The sequence below is a fragment of the Simochromis diagramma genome, unplaced genomic scaffold (genome assembly GCF_900408965.1).
Source record: "Simochromis diagramma unplaced genomic scaffold, fSimDia1.1 OVJJ01000603.1, whole genome shotgun sequence".
In the NCBI taxonomy this organism is placed as follows: domain Eukaryota; kingdom Metazoa; phylum Chordata; class Actinopteri; order Cichliformes; family Cichlidae; genus Simochromis; species Simochromis diagramma.
In genome coordinates, this window is record NW_024387414.1 from 16,967,206 (window position 1) to 16,988,557 (window position 21,352).

The window sequence follows — 21,352 nt, forward strand, 5'->3', positions numbered from 1 at the left end:
TTAGTAATCCATTACCTGATAAGCTCTCTGCAGCCAGAAGATGAGTTGGCACACACTGTATTGTTAAATTCATGGGCAAAGAACTCGCTGCAGACATGGACCCAGAGGAAGTCCTCCTCTGCAGCAGACAGGTACCAGGCTGCATCAGAGCACGTAGCATGCAGGTCGAGCTCCATCTGATCCATTGCAGGGTTAACTGACCCATTCTCACACGTCAAACAGTTTACAATAGAGGAATACAGTGAAGTTAGAGACGCCGGTCAAGCCTGGGATGGATTCATTACATGCGGCCTCCAGGATTTCTGTAGAGGTGGAGTACTCCATCTCCTTCTGCTGACCGGTGCTCTCTTTAGTCTCTGTTTGTGACTCGCTGTTAGGTGCAGTTAATGGTTCAATGTGAAGCTTTTTGTTGGAGGCTTTACGTGCAGCGGGAGTGGCTTTTGGGGTTGACTGAGCTGGTGATTTTGGTGATCTTGGCTCATCTCCTTCAGTGGAAGGGCAGGACAGGAATGGGAGGGAGCTCGGGAGGCCCCGGGAGCTTACACCCAAAGCTTGAGTGTTCCACATCACGTTGTGCCTTATTCCCCTACAAATGCACAGACAGAACAATGTCTGTTTTGTTTTGCTAGATATTTAATGCAAAATATATCAAATTAAATCAAAAATTAAGTCATTTATATTTCTAATATATCTTACCATAAGATGAGTGTCGTAGGTCGCCTTCAAGACGACCGATAAAAAAGGAAATGTTATTGGAAATCAAAGTGAACAAGCAGTGGAAAAGCAGCTGGAAGCTTCTGGCAGATACACAACCATGGATGATGTAACACTGCAGCTCGGCTCAACAATGCCCAACATATAAGTTACTGACATCAATGGGAGGATTAACAGATTGCCCTCACTGGCCAGGATGATTATAACTTTTTTAAAGCAGTAGTCATTCACTGTCACTGTCCTCTCCCTGGGGGGTTTCTCTGGGTTTAAAATGTTTTTCTGAATGAGCACTATTTATGGAAACTACAGAAAGAAGGTGTGTGACCTTATTTAATATGAAATTATGAAAACGATTCCGATGTTAGTGTTTGTGTTTTTAAATGCAAAAAACAACGATTTCTAACCACATTCAGATAAATTTAACTCCTGTTTTTTATTTCTTCTAATTGTGAGAAGACCAAAATCTTCATATAAATACTCACCAGCGGAGGCACCGGCTCCGGGTTTTGGGCTGTGGCATATCCACCAGGCTGCTAACGTCATCAAGCAGCGCCATTGTGACTCTTGATACTTTCTCCCTCAGGTTGCCATAGACAGAACTGCCCACATGTGCAGGAGGCCCCTCCTTCAGCCATCCAAACTCTGCACGAGAGCTAAATTTTTCTGTGCCCAAATTGCCTCCTCGCTCGCCTCCACCCGAACGTGACAAAGCCTGCAGCAGCAAGCTTTGCATGGAGTTTGCCTCCGCTCGGTGGCTACCATTTCATCCACGGATGCATTTCCGTACAACCCATTCTGTCTCATGGCCTCAGGGTGGTAAGCTGAAGGGCTTTAAACGTCCGAATGCTATTCGAGCCCTTGCTGTGTTCAGCAGCTTCCCCTGCTGGTGCAAAACTAACCACAGGCTTCCAGTTCCGTGTTTCTAGGAACTGCAGCAGCTGCTGAAGCCAGCTGACACTAAAGGCACAGTCAGTGCGACCCTTCAGTGCACAGATGAAGCTTTGTAGGCCTGCACTGGCCTGACCATAGGTCCCGCTGACGAGAGCCTGAAGAGCAGCTTCCAGCACAGCACTCACTGTCCTCCAGTTTTGAGCTATGAAAGTCAAGAAGGGCCTGTGAGACTGACGCTCTGATAGAGTGATGAGGCTCTGCAGCAGGCCTAGGAGCCAGTCCCAGTGTGGGCTACCTCTGAGGGACAGAAACCAGTCCTGCACTCTAACGCTGGGCCGGGGTGGCACCCGGCCGTTCCACTGATTCTGGGCAGCGTTTCCTTCAGACTGCAGGAAATAATGCAGCACTTTCTCCCAAAGCTGCTCCTCGTCTGGCTCTGCCGGCTCCTCCTCTAACTCAGCACCCATCTCCTGAGGTACATGGAGATGTTGTAGAGGAAGCCAGAGAGACGATGTCTGTTAATTGGCTTGTTTAAAGAAGGCATATTCCTGCTGGGAAGTAGACCAAGCGTTTTTAAGCCCCCCACGATATTCCTCATCCAAGTGGGCACAGACTGATCCTTGGTGTTTGTCTCAGTGGGAGCTCTCTGTGGATTTGCACCGCCTCCTTTACTCCACTCTGAAATGATCTCCTTCAGAATGGCGTATTTCTGGTCTTCCTTGCCACCTCCTATAAAATAGCATCAGAGATAGCTTGAGCTAGCATTGTGTAATAAACAGATAGTAACCAAATACATAAAAAAGTGGATTTGGTAGCATGTTTTGGTGGCCTACTCACCTGTCTTCTCAGGTGCTCCTTGTCTGAGTAAAACAGCACAAACTATGATGCTTGTGAATTTAAGAGCAGCCATCTCCGACCCTTTCATAGCCATCTTCATCTCGTGCCAGCCCACACGCGACTCGTTGGTGTCACATGCTGCTCTATAGGACTGAGTCTGCTATTGATTTCACAAACCCTCATTGAAATGCTTTTTCATTTTAGGTGATGGGGTTTGGACTTAAGGAGTAAAGTGTCTCAGTGGAAAGGGGATATTAAACCTTAATGCCTGGCTACCACATCACCTTACCATCATGGCTGCTAAAACAAGTATCAGTAATGTAATTAAGTCTTACAAATGTTGGGGCTGAAAATTTAAAGGGTCCACATTTTACACTGAATGGATATCTAAAGACTGTTAAACAGGATTCTTATATTCACACTTCAGTACATCCTTAGAATACCAGGATACATCTGTTTCATTAAAACTATGCTTTTGAATGATAATTATACTAAAGACAAAAAGAAGAGAACTTATTTTCTGAACTTACCCGCAGTTCCTATGCATTCATGCCTGTAAGTATCCTCTGAAGTGTTTGTCTAACACCTCCTCACACTGAGCCGCTCTGCACTGACCTCTTCCTGAGTGCCACTCTCTATTTCACCATCGCTTGGACTTTCTCTACCTTTCACTCTCCTTCCCCACCCCTCCCCCCAGTGTCCTCTATCACTCTGTTATTTTAACTATTTGTGGCACCTGTTTTTTTCTTTGTCTCTGGGGTTCAGATTGATGCTTGGATTAGTATTTCATGGTGTTAGTTGTGTGGATTGTTTTTTTTGTGTGTGTCTTCATTTGACTGTGCAGATAATGGGCATGGCAAAGTGGTTACTTTGAAATAAGGCATCACATGTCTCAGTCTTGTTGGTCATCACTAGTGCATACCCATGTTTTAGGTGCTCTCAGTATATTTTGAAGCACCTCGAGGCTACAGGAAGGTCACAGCATTCAGCAAGGTGCTCAAAGAACATGAAAATCTGGATCATGTTAATCACACCCAGGATATCTATCCCCTGACTGTCCCATGTCCCCCTGCTGCTTAATTCTCCATTGAGCTGAGACTCATCTTGTGACACAGGGTTTGTTGGGGGTGTAGTCTTACCAGCAGTGCCAGACCAGCAGGACTGTGCAGGCTGTCAGTGTTTGGACACATTATCCCTCAGTCAGGCAAACTTACAATTGAGCCCTGTGCAAGGGGACGGGAGCAGGCTCCCCAGAGTCAGACCACTGTCTGCAGGCACTGAAACCCTAGAGGGTTGAGTGAAAGGACCATCCCCTCCCTCCACTTGCTTTAGCTGTATGATACTGTGGCCTGCACCGGGACAATAACTTCCTCCTGTATTATTGATGCTGCGGGGAACAGCGATCACTCAGCGCAGCGGGGCTCGATTCACCACGGGAATAGGCAATGAGAAACTGGATCTGCCACATACGTTCCTCCTCTCTCTGCTGGAAACTCAGTCATGGCGGAGGGGAAATCATCTGATGAAAGTAGCAGTTGAGATTGGAATATTTGATTTGAGTCAACTTTTTGACCTCATATTCCTACATGAGGCCAAAAGCTTGCAATTAGTCAAAATATAAAAGTAATATATTTAAATTGCAGCTTGAGTGAGAGATATTGTTTTGTTTGATTGTTTTTGCTGTTTTCTGTGTCTTAAAATGGCGAGAACAAGCAGCAGCATCCAGGAAAGAGAAACAATGGTCTGTGTTGTGCCAAAAAGTGGTTTTGAGTTATTTACCAGATTTTTAAACTGTTGTAAATGAGTTGTTGGCCTATAATTAGTCTAAAATATGCCAAACATATATCTCATGAATGACATCAAGTACTTTTGAACCAGAAAGAACATTTCCGTCACAAGGCAGAAGCAACAATCAGTTTTTAGCAAACTGACTGTTTTTTTTTTATACTTTATTTATCAAGGTATAGTACTTTGTACTTGTTTGATCTTGTTTGATCTAAAATATGGTTACACAAGTTCAAAAAATATGCAAAAAAAACCCCAAAACATATACACATGTTTTACACTTATCCATTTCATGGTCATGGGGCCTATCTCAGCGGTCTTGGTGTGAGTGCGGAACAACATGGACACTATCCACTCACTCTCACACCCTCACCTTATAGACAATTTTGAAACAGCAGTTAATTTAAAAAAAGAAGCACTGGGACAGTGGGGGGAAAAAAACAAGAAAGAACATGTGAACTTCATAGAGGGGCTGAGGTCAACCAGGAGGTGCAATCCCAGAAACATCTTGCTGTGAAGCAACGTTGTAGCCTTAACCACTGAATGATTGTACAAAACACTTTAATGCAGGAAGCAATGGAAAGAATTTTAACAATTTTAATGAACAACTTCAAGATACGGTAACAACATCTGCGGCAAGTTCAGGAATTAAAGTTGAATAATGTTCAAGGGAAGGTCACAGGTCAGCAATCTAATGGTCAAGTCTACTCGTTACACAGGATAGAGTTCAGTTACTGCAGCATTCTTGAACTGCTCAGTTTTCGGCAGGGTTCTCGTTCAGAAAGACTGACGTTGATTCACATAAGAATTCCCTGTTGCCCACAGGTCTAGACTTATGTGAGTATTCCTCAGTAAAGCCAGAGGGGAACAGGCAGGAAAAACCAGGAGCTAGGCAGGCTCACACACCCAATCTGGATGGAAGAGGATAAACAAGGAAAGTACCAAAACATCTACTGGAAGAGGCCTGAGTGACACTGCCACATGATATAGCTTAGCAATCTGGCAATGTGGGGATAACAGTAGTTAAATACTGCAGGTGGGAGTTGATAAGAAACAGGTGTACCAGGGAGTCTTGGGTAACCACGCCCACCTCTGGGAGGAGTCTCGCTCCCATGACACAGAGCGTCAGCCAGGCCAACCTCTGTGACCATGACACCGTCTGGGACACAACGATGAATTATGTGAATAGCGCCACCTACTGGCTGTCATTAAAAACACCTGACAAATGACCAATGAAGTATCTTCATCTTTCAGTTGCTCCCTTTAGAGACGACATACTGGACAAAGGATGTCAAATATGGAGATGACACGCAGGCCTAAAGGAGAAAGACCACAGAGAAAATTCATGGAGGTCATGAAGGAGGACATGCTGAGGGTTGGTGTGACAGAGGATGCTACAGATACAGGCATGACATACCCTTTAGTCTAAAACAACACACAACACAACTCTTTTTTTTCGCAGGATTAAGAGATCCCATTTTAAATTTTGATTTATATTTCTTTACTACTTAAAGTCATATGAGCATTAAAGGTAGATTAAAGAAAAGATGTAAATGAAATATAAGTGTTCCAGTCTTTGAAATCTTTGCTTCTCACTTTAATCCAAGTGCTGCTCCACATTTTTACCATGAGGATTCCTCTCATTGGGAATTACAAAGGAGCTCTTCCACAGGAACACCAAGAGCCTTTGCCTTTACCTCAGTGTGCAGCAGCAAATGCTTGCGGACCTGCAGGATACAAAGTTTCACTGTGCTTATTGTTATGAAATACATTAAAAGTAATTTCAGGAAACAAATAGACAACTAACCATGGAAATTTGATTTATTTTGTGCTGTAGGGTCTTGATGGCAGTATTTTTGGAGTCAATATGTGCCTGCAAGCAAAAACATTAAGAGCTTCTTTAATGTTCTTATAAAAACATGACACTTCCATAAATATACTTAAAAATATATACTCACAGGCCACTTTGTTGGTAACACCTTGCTAATATCAAATAAATAAATGGCCTGTATTTATATAGCGCTTTACTAGTCCCTAAGGACCCCAAAGCGCATACCAGGATGAACCTTTTGCCTTCAGAGCTTTTTCTCCTATTTCTTTGTGGCACAGATTCAACAAGGTGCTGAAAACACTCCTCACAGATTTTTGGTCCCACGATTGCTGTACATTCATAATGTGACTCTCCCGTTCCACCACACCCCAAAGGTGCTTTATTGGATTGCGATCTGGTGACTGTGGCGGTTATTTGACTCCAGTGAACTCATTGCCATGTTCCAGAAACCAGTTTGAGATAATCTGAGCTTTGTGACATGGTGTGTTATTCTGCTGGGCGCAACCATCAAAAGATGGGTACACCGTGATCATAAAGGGGCGGATACAGTCAGCAACAATACTCTGGTAGGCTGCGGTGTTTAAATGATGCTCAGTTGGTCCTGACAGGTCAAGAAAATCCCCCCACCACACACACACAAACACACCATTACCTCACCACCAGCTTGCTACCATGTCACTGGCTGATTAGATATTTGCGTAAATACGCAGTTGAACTAGTGTATCTAACAAAGTGGCCAGTAAGTGTATATAAAATCAGTGTAAAGGTTTAGATGACTGCTGAAGAAGAAACATGAAGTAGATGTACAACACTACCTCAGTTTTCTTTATGACCCTGCTGAGGGCTGTTTGGTCCATGTTGGAGGCTGAAAGCACCGCACTGAGCTGAGCCTCCGTCTCCTCCAGGCTCTCTGTCAGAGCCTGCAGCTTCTTTTCCACCGTCATGTTCTCTATGTCTCCATTATGCTGCGCCTTCTCAACAATCTCAGTGAAAGCCTTGCGAAGTTCATCCCTTTCCAGTTGGAGCTGTGCAGCAAACATACAAAAACATTCACATAAAACGTGTGCAACTACACATGAATGGAGCTGATTGTTAGTTTTTACCTCGCTGAATTTCTGTTCCAACACCTCATGCTCTGCTTTCAGATCTTTCAGCTTTTTTCTTTTGATGTTTCCAATTACATCCTGTCAAAAGCAGTGCACAGAAATTATGCTCATACTGGGCTACGGCGATGCTGCACACCAACGAAGATGCTGGTAAAAGCAAGAGAAACTGTCCAACAGTAAACTCTGTGAAAAAAGGTGCCAAAAGAACCTTATTTCCTGAGTAATGTCTCAGTTTCTTGGCAATTTCATCGTTTTCTTCCTTGATCTTTGAGATAAGCTCAGCAAGATGTTTGTTCTCCTTCAAAACAGTTACCACCTCCAGTTTCATGGTCTTGTGTTTCTTCTTTGCTTCATTAATTTCTCCCTGGAAAATTCAAATAAAACATTGCATGTGAAAATAAGACATATCTGGGTCAAAGCTAGTGGAAAAAACTGTTCAGCAACAATAAATAATAAAATTTCAGTCACCATTTCAAATTTAGAGGCTTTTGTTTTGCATTTTCCAGAATATCAAAACAATTATCAGTTCACTCGGTTTAAAGATACCCTCTAATGGTTCTGCTATTTCATAGATAAACCGTTCTAAAATTTATAAGCTGTAGTCACAAGCAGAAGACTGATCAGTAGTGAGTTATAGGTTTAAACAAAGCTTGTGTTTGTGATCGCACCTTGAGTTCAGTGAGCGTGTCCGTGTCCGTTTTCATGATAATGACAAATTCCTCAGCGCTGCGGTAGGTTTCATCGTGATCTTGTTTAAGAGCAGCGATGTGGCTGTTCCAGTGGTTTTCGCTATCGCTGATCTCACTTTTCCAGATGTTGTCCAGATCTTGTTTTAGCGCCTGCACTTTCATCTCAAACGACACTGTAATTTCTGCTCCAGCCGTAACACAAAAGGATGGCTCCTGTTCAGTGCTTGACAACGTGAAGCGATGAATTCAACTCAGAATGTGGTTTTTATTTTTGGGTTGTGTTTTTGTTGTTTTTTACCTGCAAGCTGTTTCTCCAGGTGGTCGCTCCTTGTGGTCAGTTCTTCACCATGTTTCTGTTAAGATAACAACCAGTTAGGAGTGTTTATTCTTGCAAGCTGAAGTATATCAGGGTCAGACGTGCAGAGCTATGTAATACAGTACTGAGGTGCAACAACAGATAACAGCTATGCCCACAGTTAAACCACAGTGAGGATTTTACACTAATTAATCAGCCTTAAAAGACCACAAGAACAAATTTGTGGTCAAGTTCTTACAGCTCATGGAAGCCACACTTTATGAATTCACATACTTGTGATTCTTTTTTGTTTGAGGATCAATTTTGACCAAATTTTGCTCTTCTGATAAACATTAGTGATTTTTCCCCTTATCTCGTTTATTTATTTACTTACAGTCTCTGTTTGTTCTTTGCCTTCTAGTCCATCTTATTCTTAGGTTATGTTCTAGTTTAGTCCTTGTTCTCCCCACAGGAGGAAGTATACAATCCATACTGTTTGTCTGTGCTTGTAAGCAGTCTAGCATGCACAGTTTTCAAGATATCATTTTTAGATAAATGATATCTTGGAAATCAATAACAGCTGAAGCTGATTTCATTTTGATGAAAACCAGGTCAAGGTCATGGCACATTTATGAAAATCAGTAAAAACTTTATATTATCTACAGTTTTTTGTGGATTATCAAACTTCACAACATGATACTAGGTATTGGGGGACATGAGTACGTGTTAGCAACCAAGGTCAAAGTTGACCTCGGGAAAAAAAAATCAAGAAACCATAATCTATCATATGAAAGGGCACGTAGAGAGGTGTACGACACGCACTTTTTTTAATACGACACCCTACAACATCACAATGACACCATAAAGTTTTGCAAAATCAAAATATCTCAAGTTCTTACAGCTCATAGAGCCAAAGATTTCAACTGATTCATATGGGTAAAGATCATAAAGTACACTATTTTAGTATTTAATGGTTCAAGGTCATGGGTCAAAGCAGGCTGATGTCAGCAAGTTGTAATAAAAAAAAAAAAATCACAAAAAATTAAGGTTTCATATCCTCTCATTATTTGTCTGTATATTTATTGTGGTAGTCTCCCCTTGTCCTTTGTCACGTGCTCACTCTGTTCTATGTAACTGTCATAGGTTCCTAGTAAGTTCCTGGTTTCTACCTAGTCTGAGTTTTCTTGTATTTCATTTCTAGTGAGTTCACCAATAAAGTTCCTAACAATGTTTCACAATAAAAGCATTGTCAAAAAATGCTATGCTTTTGGACACTGGTTTAGCTCGGTGGTTGAGCAGCGACCACATGCCGCAAAGCCAAATGCAGTGGTGTGTGAATTAAGCCATCCATCCAGGTTCTACCCTCTTCTGTGTCCAAGTCATGGGAGTAACAGTCTAAGCAGAGATGGCCACACCTTCCTCTCCACAGCCACTTCCTCCAGCTCCTCTGAGGTGTTCCAAGGCCAGCCATGAGATGTGATCTCTCCAGCGAGTGCTCTCTCCGCTCAGCAGGACATGCCCCAAACACCTAACTTATGTCAGAAGCCTGAACCACCCCACCTGGTTTCTTTTGATGTAGAGGGGCAGCAGCTCTACCCTGAGCACCTCCTGAATGACTGAGGCCCTCACCCTCTCTCTAATGCTGAGATCAGACATCCTTCAGAGGATGCTCATTTACCACTGCTTGTGTCCACAGTCTCAGTGTTTCGGTCATTTCTCACAGCTTGTGGTCGTGGGTGTGGATGGAAGCAAAAATCTACTTAAATACAGAAACATGAAGGATTATTTCCTCAAAAGTGGAACAAGTGGCAGAGTATCTTTCTAGAGCACCCCGGCAACACTACGAATATGATTAAGGTAAAGGGAAATGTTTTGTACTACAAACCAGTTCAAGTTCCTTCTTGGTGTGTTTAAAGTTGATCTCTTGGATGTCCACCCGCGTAATTGTCTTATGAAGCTCTTCCTCTAGGTGCTCTTGCTCTTTCTCCATCAGTTCATTGGACGCCAAAGAATCGGCATTCAGTTCAGCGATATCATTCAGGTGTTCATGCTGGAGGTGCTTGATCTTCTGCTTGTACACCTGGTGGGAAAAACAATCACATGTGAGCGTTCATATGGAAATCCAGTATTCCTAAAACATGTTGCCTTGCAGTTGGTATCATCACCCATCTTTTAGCCCTAACCCAAACCCCTGGCTTGGTACCTATTCAAGTTAGATCAGCGGTCTCCAACCCCCGGGCCACGGACCGGCCATGAGAGTTGAGGCTCGGGTGTGAAATTTATGGTTTTCAGGGTTTTTATCGTTAATTTTTTATTGTTTCTATCATTTTTGGTACCGGTACTGGTTTTATTTTGTTGTATTTATCCACGACACCTTAAAGGCCGGTCCGTGAAAATATTGTCGGATATAAACCAGTCCGTGGCGCAAAAAAGGTTGGCGACCGCTGAGTTAGATTATAATCTCTGGCCAAACCTCATAGACAACTTAATATTAACACCACAGCCCTCTCGGTTACCCATCTTTATATTTTATGCTAGCGGCATAGAAAATAAAGACATCTGTACCTTAAATTTATCAGTAGCCATTAATAAGCAAATCTCCATAAACAGATTCCTACATATATCCTAGAATAACCTGTAAACACTGAACCACATATCCTGGTTTTACTAAAAACCTTAAAATATTAGCATAAGAAACTTGTCCTGATTTAGGTTTCTTGAAATGTTTTACTAAATTTAAGAACACGATTTGGGACTTCAGCATCACCTGACTCCATCTGACCAGCCTTCAAAATGGAAGAGCTATCTATTTTTTAATATTCTAAAATCAGTAAAATCTTACCTTAACGTCTAATTGGTGACGGGCCTCATTTTCTTCTACATCCTTTTCTACCTTTTGCAGCTCAGAGTCAACCTCCTTCTGTTTTCTAACTGTGATTTCCCAAAAGCTGTGGATCTTGTCCCTCTCCAACTGAAAGTAGTTTCTCTCTTCCCGCTCTCTATCCAGTTCCTCTCGAAGACGCATAATGTGCTCCTCCAGCTGAAACACAGAAAGATGTGACTGTAGTTTTTATGTGCTCGACAAACCAAATGACTGCAACATATTGTCACTTTTTTTCACGCTTTAGGAGAGTCTGAGAAAATCACTCTCCAATTTCCATACACTCATCATGGGCATCAATATCATGGTAATTTGGTGATTTCTTTCTTGCTTTTCTCTAACCTACAAAGGATCAAAAGTTTACATACCAGCTCAAATATGTACACATACAGTCACATAAGTCTTATAAGTGATCCTACATGTTCTACAATGTATCTTAACTTGATAAGGCCAAGGCCCATTAACTTGGAGGAGTGTGAATTAGAAAAAATCCCAAATTAATTCAAACTTGCACACACACACACACACACACACACAATCTTGGTTTTGTTTTTTTGTTGTTTTTCTAATTCATTAAAGATATAGCGTGTACAATCATTCCACCCTGGAGAAACAGCAGTTCAAAGAAATCTTTAAAAGCCCCAAAATGCTATAACATCCATGTCCATGACGAGTACATGTAAACTTTTACCATATCCATGTTTTGTTTTTGTTGTTTTTGCTTTTTTTTTGGTACTTCCATGGATTTATGCATCTTAAAAGTCTTCAGGGAAAGCTTGGCACATTACAAAGTTAGAAAAAAATCTGAATTGCATTATCTGCATCATGACGCCTTTTTGCAGGCAGGGAGGCTCTAATTAAAATATTCCAGTGGAGTGTTTACAGAGCTTGATCCGTGTTAGGAGCCAAGATATGGCAATCTCACTTGCATTGAGTGTTATTTAAATGTTGTGCCTCAGCTTTATGTGCTACCCCTCTCAATGCACAGATCACTTTGAACAGGTTCCTATTTGCTTCCTCCTGACTTAAAATACACATTTATACACATTCAGACACATTCTATCACTCTTCAGCTCTGACCTGCTCCTTGGACATCTCATCCTTGGTGAGGCCATTTATCAGCGTGGGGGTCCTTGGATTTGCTGGTTTTTTATCTGCACTTTTCTTTTTGGGTGGCTGGGGGGGAAAGAGTCAGCACAGCTGTTTAAAGTTAAAACTGCTTTCTGGTTAGCAACCAATGACTGCATAAAAGATAAAAGTATATATGTATCGATCCATGTATCCTTTTATATTTATAAAAGAAAAAGTTTTCTATAGTCATTGGTGGTAACCTTGAGTGTGTTTTTTAATTAGCAATGAGAAGTATACAAAAGTAAGCTACATTTATACACACGCCCAGCTGCTAGCGGCATAAAAGATAAAGCTGGTTATTTACTACAGATAAAGCACTTGTTTCTTAATTATTTAATGCTCACCATCTTGTACGCTGCTCAAATTACGCGAAGAAATGTTCGGTTTGTTGCGAAAAGAGCAGCACACTCAGTAAGTACTAGTGTTGTTATAGCAACATAAACACAAACCTGCTGAGGAGGCGGAATCTACAGACGGAAAACCAATCAAATGGGACAGGAAGGGTTCTTCAAGCAGGATGATTGGTTAACAATTATCAGGTAATTCTACTGAGTCTGTTGCACACAAAACAGGCACATACTCATAAGCACTAAACAAGGGGAAAAAAATGAACATCAGCGTTTACGAGTGTGCGTATCTTTCATTAAATATTTCAGTGCTTTTAAAGCCGGTGATAGAGCTTCAGGTTTGAATGCAGTTCTTTTCATGTAACCAGTGAAATCAACTTATTAGAAGTTAAGGTGGGTAACTGGAGAGGTTTCACAACTGCTGCGGAGTGTTGACGTCCTACTAGAAAGATTTTAGCATCCTTTTCAGCAGAAAGGAAGAGACTATTATCACTCCTGATCCAGTCACCTATGGGACCGATAATACTTTTTTTTAAACCCTCCAAAAGTCCTTTAAAAATATTCCATATATGAACCAAGTATTAAAGATAAGTTTATATTCTGCTCCTGCTTATTTTGGGGGAAAGATTTATCCTTTTAGCCTGCCAGATAATTTCCTTAAAAGCAAATTGATCTGATGGGCATAAGTGCTGCCAACTGATAGTTGAGCTGGCCTTTGAAAATAGAATATTTAGAAATTTAACTGTATACCACACAATTTGTTTAGAAAGTGAAACAGTATTGACAAGAAATAGTAAGCAAAGGTTAAGTGCTAAATCAACAGTGCTTTGCTAATAGCATGGCTCTACTGAGGCCACTTTGGTCCAGATTAAAATATTAAACTCTGCTTAGATTGTGATGAGAGTATGCAGATCTTTCATTGTCCCCAGTAGATTAGATGTCTCAGTGCAGGTTATCCCAGCTGCTCCCATCAAGATTCATAAAGCTTTATCACTAAACACATACAAGAGGAACAGCATTCCCATCAGTTTCAGTTGTTCTTCTAGGCTAATAGGCAAATGTTGGCATACCAGTATTTAATAAACATATACCTGTTTAACTTCAAAATATTAGGACACCAACATTTAGCTCAAAGCACTGCCATGTCGTGGATGTATTTAGAGAAAGTACAGTATCAGAGATGTGAGTGTAGTTGTACAGCTTTAGGCCTGTTATTCACATGTTTGGTATGATGCGGGTGTTTTAAAATCAAGCAATATCGTAAACTAATACTTTAGACCTGAGTAAAATTTCATCTGAGCGACATTTCACACATATTGTAATCTGAGGCTATAGTTCATGGTTGTCTGGAGCAGTAGTTCTCCAGACTTTCTGAAGTTGTTTCAAAATGTTCCTTTGGCTGCTATTCCACTCATTTTCAGAATATTTGCTTTTGCTTATTTGTTAAATCACACCAGCCTATGAAAGACAATAAAGGTACCCTTTGTTAGATGCTTTTGGGGGGTTTTCTTTAGTTGGCGCTACAATTTTTTTTTTTTAAAGATAACAATTTCACAGACATAAAAAAAAAAAATTGTATTTTTGCACAGAGGTGATTCTCAAAGAACTATTAGCTGAAGACTCATATCTTTGCAGTATGTTCTTAAAAAATGAGTAAAAAGTGGACAAGTGGAGGTGAAAATAAATAAGAGGCATTAATAAAAATATTTAAAAACAAACAAACACTATCTACAGCATCTGAAAGCCCTGTCATTAAGAAAAAGGAAAAAAATTCAGGATAGACCTGACAGATGCATCTAGAGCTTCAGTTGATTGACCTACTGATCTACTAATCAGGAATAGTTTTAATGACATATTAAGGAAGGGAAACGGGAAGAAAAGGCTGAGGGACGTCAAACTGTCCAAGAACTAGACCAGAAATCAGTCAATCAATTAGCGAAAGGATGTTGGGAGTGATGCATCCAAAGTTGACATTTGTGGTTCAAATAAATATGTATGGCGATTAGAAAAGAAATACAATAGTGAAAGTTTTCAGTCATCGAAAACGGTGGAGGCTCCGTCATGGTTTGGGACCACATTTCAGAAAATACAAAGAAACTTTTTGCATAATTTTATTGTTGTTATGTCTTAAAAGTTAAATACAAATCATTATTTAAAAAGAGAATATTCACTTTTGAACATAGGGCTGGGTTCCAGATAAAACACTGGGTACACTTACACCCATCTAAAAAGCTTATCCAAATCATGGTCACAGGTCCCAGCAAGGCGAGAGGCAGTCAATCATCAGGCCAACACAGAGACAGGTTTAACACTCACACTTATAATAGTGGCTAATTTAGCCAGTTAATCTAGGCACCAGTCACCAGTTAACCTAGCATATCTTTGGACTGTGGGAGACATCAACATACCCAGAAAAAAAACCCACGCCCCACACAAAAGGCTGGATTCAAATTCAAACCCAGGACCTTCCTGTTGTGAGTCAACAGAGCTAACTGCTGTGACTCTAGGCCACCTGTTGTGCTTTTACATGGAGCCTAAAATTCTGGTAGTAACTGGTTTAAAAGCTGAAATGCTTGACAGTTCAATCAGAATACAAATACTTTAACTCTGAGTGTGCTCTTTCTGTCCACGCCCTTGGTGTTTGCTTCCAAATTCAAACTCTTGGACACTTTACATCAACAGCACTGAAAACACCATAAATATGGATCTTCAGGAAGCTCAAGAAGAATGCTGCATGTTCACCAAGGTCCCACGGTTCTGATTAAATGCATTTCATCACAAACCAGTGTTTAAAATCCCACCCAATTAAAAACATTAGCTCATGTAACCACAGGCTTTGAGCATGGGGATGTCAAAGAGGTCGCAGATGCCTTCTCTCTCGTCCAGATCACAGGTGTAATCTTGTTTAGATGAGGGATGGAGACAAAAGGAGCAGAGGAGAAAAAACTGTTAGGCAGATGTAAACGTGTAATTACCACATTCAATATGCAATAATGGTTAATCACTTTATAAAGATGAATAAAGTGTACTTACCTTCAGAGGACAAGAGCTTTGTGATTAGATTTGTATTTAATATTCCTACAAAAAGAAAAACAAACCAGACATCAATTTACAGTAAAATTATCTGACTTTAGTGTTTTTAAGAGCGAAGACCGGCACTACCTCTGGGCGGCTCCGTTTGGTCCTGGCGTTGGTTCGATGGATCCGGCGCTGGAAAAAATATTTTTTTGAACAAACTGTGAGCATGAAAATGTAGATACGTTAAATGTAAAGCCTGCGTAAGCATGAAAGAAGGAACAGCCTGTCAAACATTAGTCACACAGTTTATTTAACTAAGCATTACATCCACTTTTTCATGTTTGAATATTATGTGCTTTTTTTTTTTAAATTAACTGATTCCAGTCACATGGGGGAAAACAGTGAAGACTGTGGCACGATCGAAAGTGGTTGCTTCAAACACCAAGTCTGCCACCACGCAGGGTCAGCTATCATCATCAACATCATCCACAGCAGTTTGTTGCCTTTTAAAAGTTAAAAAACTGTTGGATGAATAATAAAAGGCGTGGAACTTATAAAATGAAGGGTTTATTAGTTTTAATTTCTCTTTCAGTGGTGTATCCAGGAAAGATAACGACTCACTTTTGGATTCATCAGTTTTGTTACTGACTTTACTGTTTTCTTCTCGCCAGGCAGACAGAGCTAAGCTGGCGCTCTGTAAAATTTCTTCTGCTGGTGGGACTGGAAGTACAACAGGAGCAGAGCTGACGGAGCATTTGTTTAGGAGGACGACATCTATGGGACCTCTGGCGCTTTTCAGATGGATCTGGTACCTTGCCGGGCAGTTCTGGACCTGTACAAAGGAGATGCAAGCACACATAAATCACCCCCGTCTGAATTAAGGGCAGCAGCGGGAGTATAAACTACAGTCGCTTTCAGTGATGCAGAACTTACAGCTTTGGGAATGGGGACATCTAGCTGTGTGCCAGGTGGTGCTTGCACTGCTAAAAGTGTGTGGCCTGAGAAGAAACAAGATGCAGACAAGTCAAAACACGATTTATATGTATTTATTCCAAAGAGCAGAAAGCACCATCTCAGGCTTACTGACTCTCTATTTTTTTTTAACTACCGGTATATAAAAATATACTGAAAAAAGAGTAATTGCTGGAAAAGAGGGATTATACATCACCACAAAAGCAGTTGCAGATGTCTTCATGATTCACATATGTCAGAGTTGATCTGAGTTAAGGTTCAACCTAAAATATTTTGCTATTCAGAAAAGAGATGTGATGGATTGTTGCACAGCATTTTCTGTAACGGCACAAATGCAAATGCAGCGTATCTGTCACAGAAACACATTAAATCTCATCAAACCTGCTAAAAATAACATCCAATATCTCATTTTCAGTTAAAGCTGGAAGCATAAAACATTTAGTACAAATACACATAATTCTGTTTCTACGTTGTGGTAAACAGAAGTAAACACATACACGCCCACGGACTATACTACAACTTTGATGTTTTTATTACAACATGCTGACATCGGCTTGTCTTTTGGAAATCCTCAGTAAGGACATCGCTATTGCTTTCATAGATCATTTGCACTGCTGTCAGGATTGTTAATATGGAAATCTAATGTAGTATATTAATCATATTTGTGTGATTGTGAAGTCATATAATGGTTTACTGAAAAAATAATGTTTTAAAGAGCTCAAAAAACAAAGTGCTTACGCACCTCAATGACTAATATATTGCCCCTAAAGTTTGGAGATGATTCGATGGAACCTAAAACTTTTTCCTAAATCGGGTGACCCTGACCTTTGACCTTGAAGCATTCAATGCTTAAATGATGTATTTTATTGTCTTTACCCAAATGATTGGAGCAGAATTGGCTGAAATCTTTGGCTTCTATGAGCTGTGAGAACTTCCATCCTTCCACGATCTATTACTTGATATGGTTTCACAAAAAGTTTTAACTCATTTTCACATTTGGTGTGTCCTTCACCTCAACCCTGTTTTTACCTAAATGAAATCAGCATTTAAAAAAAGATACAGCCTAGCCTTTAGTTTTCAAGGTAAACAAACAAACAGAAGCAATTACATACTCCCAACCTTCTAGGGGGAAAATTATGACTGAGCAATGAATTCAACAGTTATTAGAGAAAAGGATATTTTCTGCAGTCTTCTGTTATATTCTTGATGCTCTGTTCGACCCAGAGTTTCTGCTGGTCCAAAACACATTCCATTTGCTCCAAGCCCTTCACGTCAGACTTTAACTCCACCAGCCTGTTGGCTAATAGCTGTGTATTCTCTCCCAATGTGTGGCCTCTTATTCGTGGGGAAAATAAAAGAGAACATGTTAACTTTTACTATTATTTATGTTTTGCTTCATATTCTTGACATATGTGCATGCACACAAGAGAAGAGTTAAAAACTCACATCCACTTTACGTTGCTCTTGGATATTTTCATAATCAGGCCGATGCCCTCCAGTACATTTGTGATGTCGTAGATTCGCCTCTTCTGTCCAACAGCCAGAGCCCTGACCGCCTGAAACAACAGGGAAAAAAAGATGCTTTTTCTACCCCAGCCTCAGTGTCTGACACACACACACACACACACACACACACACACACACACACACACACACACACACACACACACACACACACACACACACACACACACACACACACACACACACACACACACACACACACACACACACACACACACGTTATTCAAAGACAATGCATCAGACCTACACTAACACCCCAGATGTGCTCCAGTTCTGTAGTGTCAGCTGGTCTCCTTAGGGGTCAACAAAGTTGATCATCTGCCTCCGTCTCACTCTGTCTCTTCACACTAGTCTGCATGTACTCCTTCTTAGTTTTTACACTCACAATGTTAACAAAATCAGGTTTAATGCACTTATTTATTTCCTGAAGCAAAAGCTTTTGCTTAACAAATGAAGTGTAATTTTTAAATGTATGCCAAAATGTAGCCAGAACAATCCATGGACTTTAAATCAGAGAAAACATCTTAAAGAACTTTAAAGAAATCGAACCCTAAACCCACACATGGGGAAAGGACAGCCCGAGGCCCCACAGATCATGCCAAATAAGGGCTGCCGCATGCTAAAACACAAACAAAACAAAGCCCAAAAATTAAAATAAATAAATACGTGCAAAACTCGTGCTTAGGAATCTCAAGATGCAGTGTGTTTTTATTGCTATTTAACTTGGCTTTAATCCAGTTTGCTTCATTAGTGACAGATCTAGTGGTGTATATCAAAAAAATGGCAACAAACAGACTAATTTAAATGTTTATTTAGCATGTTAGATGAATGATGTAATGTTTGCATTCTAACCTGTAACAATGTGTCAATTCAGTTATGCAGTGTGTGGTCCTTCACTTACTTTAGCAAAGCTAGTATGGCTCTCTTAATTTAATATATACGAAGCAGAAGATCTGCATGTACAGTAACCAGATGATGATAGTATGTATTAAAGTGTGACCGGTCGCCCCCTTGTGAGCCTTGAAGGTACTGCAATTTATTTACAATATGTCTGTGAAGGTTCTCAGTCATCTTCTTCTTTAGGTTTCTTGAAGATGTTTCACCTCTCATCCGAGAAGTTTCTTCAGTTCTAGGGTAAAATGGTGGAGAGTCCCGGATTTAAACCCTGTGGGAGTATCCCCCCAAGGAGGGACAAAGGACCCCCTGATGATCCTCTACCTAATCACATGAGCCAAGGTGTGAAAGCGGGTGTGGGTGACAATCAGCCACGATTTCGGGTGGGCTCATTGTGAAACCTGGCCCCACCCCATCATGTGATTTCCTGAGGTCAGATGGCCCAGGATGTGAGTGGCCGTTAAGGCGTCTGGGACGGGATCTCAAAACTGGATTATAGATGGCAGACAGTTGGTATCGTAAGCCACCGCCTCTGTTCAAAGATAGTCGCTCACAGTGGACATCAAGTATTTATTTATAATAAATACTTTCTTCTTTTTTTTAATCAGTTAACTGAAATTATTCTTATAAGATTTTAAAAATATAATGATATATTAATCTAAAATTTTAAAAGTCTATAACCTACAGGACAAGAGTCATTCTATCCCAAATCATCACATGTAAAGTAAAACATGCAGAACATCTTTAACTTTAAATTTTTCGTCACAAAAATGGAGAAAATGCTGTTTTCATGCTAAATTCATCCTGGGTTGAAAAAATATCAAGTTGTAAAGAAATAGCATAATCGGAATAAAACAAAATCAAAAGTATCCAGATGACTTAGAGAATAATTTTATTAAATATGCACATTTTTCGATTTTGAGACCCACTGTGTTTACATTTAAAAAGTAAACTGAAGTATTGCTCCCTTCATTTATGTACTCTGTGTTCCTAAAGCTCTTGATGAAGGATCAGGTCAACCAGTAAATCCTATGAGGACCAAAATGAAGTAATGAAAACACAAAGGAAAACTAGGCCACGGAGGCCTGGAGTTTAAAAATGGCAGGCATACAGTATAAAGTAGCACAAATCTAAAGTTTCAAAGCTATAAAATACTGTACAACACACACGTATAATTTGATGCAACATGCTGGCCTAGGTGTTTACTGTATTGTGTGGGCTCACTTACGTCTCTCAGGTCCAGCTCGCCGCTTTTAGACTCTTGCAGTAACTGGACAAACTTCGTGGTGAGCACATGAAGACTCCTCTGACTCCTCTTGTATTTGGGGTGTTGTTCTGGCATGCTGGTGTCTTCGTCCGGACTGTGTGGGCTATCTTCAGGATCCATAGCTGCTGCTGGGCAGGAACACAAAACAAATGAACCAGAGATGGGGCCTCTCCGATCTTTGAATGAGCCCGCCTCACACAGCTGCAGAGTTCCCTTCGAAGTAAAATATTCTCAGTGTTTTCTGTGTATGCTCTCTGCCGTTGCTTTGTCGGGTTTTCAGGTATATCTGTCTAATAAGCGCTTTGGCTAATCAATAATGTCGAGCTCTTTAGATTTGCATTCACCTTCACCATAAGTGCTACCTGGGGCTGATTTATTATGAAAACACTGTATCGGAAATGCAAAAAGATGTTTAGCTTTTCACTCGAAAGTAGCTGTTTAGGAGATTTAGTTTATCCTGCAAACTGGTAAAACCCTTTAGTTTCTCTAAAGATCACTTCCACACGAACACAAAAAGCGACGAGCGTAAGACAAAACAATTGTGTTTACCTTGATGGCTGGAGGAAGTAGCAGCGTAGAGTCGCTAACGTTAGCAAGCCCAACAACGACAGCCGATTTCAGTGTTTAAACTGAGACAAAGGTTTTGGCGGACAAGTAAATATATCCGTTCTTAACCTCTAATGTAAACACAGTATTTACATGGTAAACAGCACCGCGCTAACTCTACTAACAGTCCACTCCCAACTGTTTAGGCGCGGAGCTTTCCGGTAGCTGCATTTACCTGCCTTCACAATAAAGCCTAACCATTCGACCAACCAAAATAAAATCAACTCACATTAAAATATCAGTCTGGTCGGACATCCAAAACCTGTGAATCACTGACAAAAATAGGTTTTCTGCGACTTTATCCTCGTGTGAAAAAGAGTGTAAAAATTAGATTGTTTTTGTTTTTGTTTTCAAAAACGTGTTTTCATTTAGCAAATTTCTTTATTTTCATTTAAAGATAAAATTTACAAGCAACACAGCAACAATGTGGACATTACGCTAGCATAATGGAAAAGATGTCTGTAACATTTCATGGAAAATAAGCACATAATAAGTAACAATAAGTGAACGTTTGCTGAATATCAATTTATTTAAATCTTTAAAATTGTATTTTATATTGAGTAA

The 21,352-nt window shown here is 40.5% G+C and overlaps 2 protein-coding genes across 4 annotated transcripts; both read right to left on the bottom strand.

Moving 5' to 3' along the window:
- Positions 1–4,434: 4,434 nt before the first annotated feature.
- Positions 4,435–12,629, bottom strand: LOC120720839 (dynein regulatory complex subunit 4-like). 2 transcript variants are annotated; one of them, XM_040010642.1, is made up of 12 exons: positions 12,505–12,629; positions 12,110–12,205; positions 10,991–11,188; positions 10,034–10,228; positions 8,152–8,206; positions 7,833–8,035; positions 7,373–7,528; positions 7,162–7,242; positions 6,874–7,083; positions 6,035–6,100; positions 5,824–5,954; positions 4,435–5,543 (listed from the first exon to the last, which is right to left on the bottom strand). In XM_040010642.1, the coding sequence occupies exons 1-11, from the start codon at positions 12,505–12,507 to the stop codon at positions 5,868–5,870; spliced, it is 1,350 nt and encodes a 449-aa protein (XP_039866576.1). In that variant the 5' UTR covers positions 12,508–12,629; the 3' UTR covers positions 4,435–5,543; positions 5,824–5,867. The 2 variants fall into 2 exon arrangements, with proteins under 2 accessions (XP_039866576.1, XP_039866577.1); XM_040010643.1 differs by having other exon boundaries at positions 12,110–12,229; positions 12,505–12,578.
- Positions 12,630–14,506: 1,877 nt separating this feature from the next.
- On the bottom strand, positions 14,507–20,954 carry LOC120721577 (transcription factor E2F5-like). Of its 2 annotated transcripts, none has more exons than XM_040011992.1 (10): positions 20,732–20,954; positions 20,144–20,310; positions 17,944–18,053; positions 17,677–17,832; positions 16,694–16,737; positions 16,459–16,523; positions 16,147–16,357; positions 15,670–15,717; positions 15,541–15,585; positions 14,507–15,407 (listed from the first exon to the last, which is right to left on the bottom strand). In XM_040011992.1, exons 2-10 carry the CDS (start codon positions 20,300–20,302, stop codon positions 15,322–15,324), a joined length of 924 nt encoding a protein of 307 aa, XP_039867926.1. In that variant the 5' UTR covers positions 20,303–20,310; positions 20,732–20,954; the 3' UTR covers positions 14,507–15,321. The 2 variants fall into 2 exon arrangements, with proteins under 2 accessions (XP_039867926.1, XP_039867924.1); XM_040011990.1 differs by having other exon boundaries at positions 14,509–15,407; positions 20,144–20,307; positions 20,732–20,953.
- Positions 20,955–21,352: the final 398 nt, after the last annotated feature.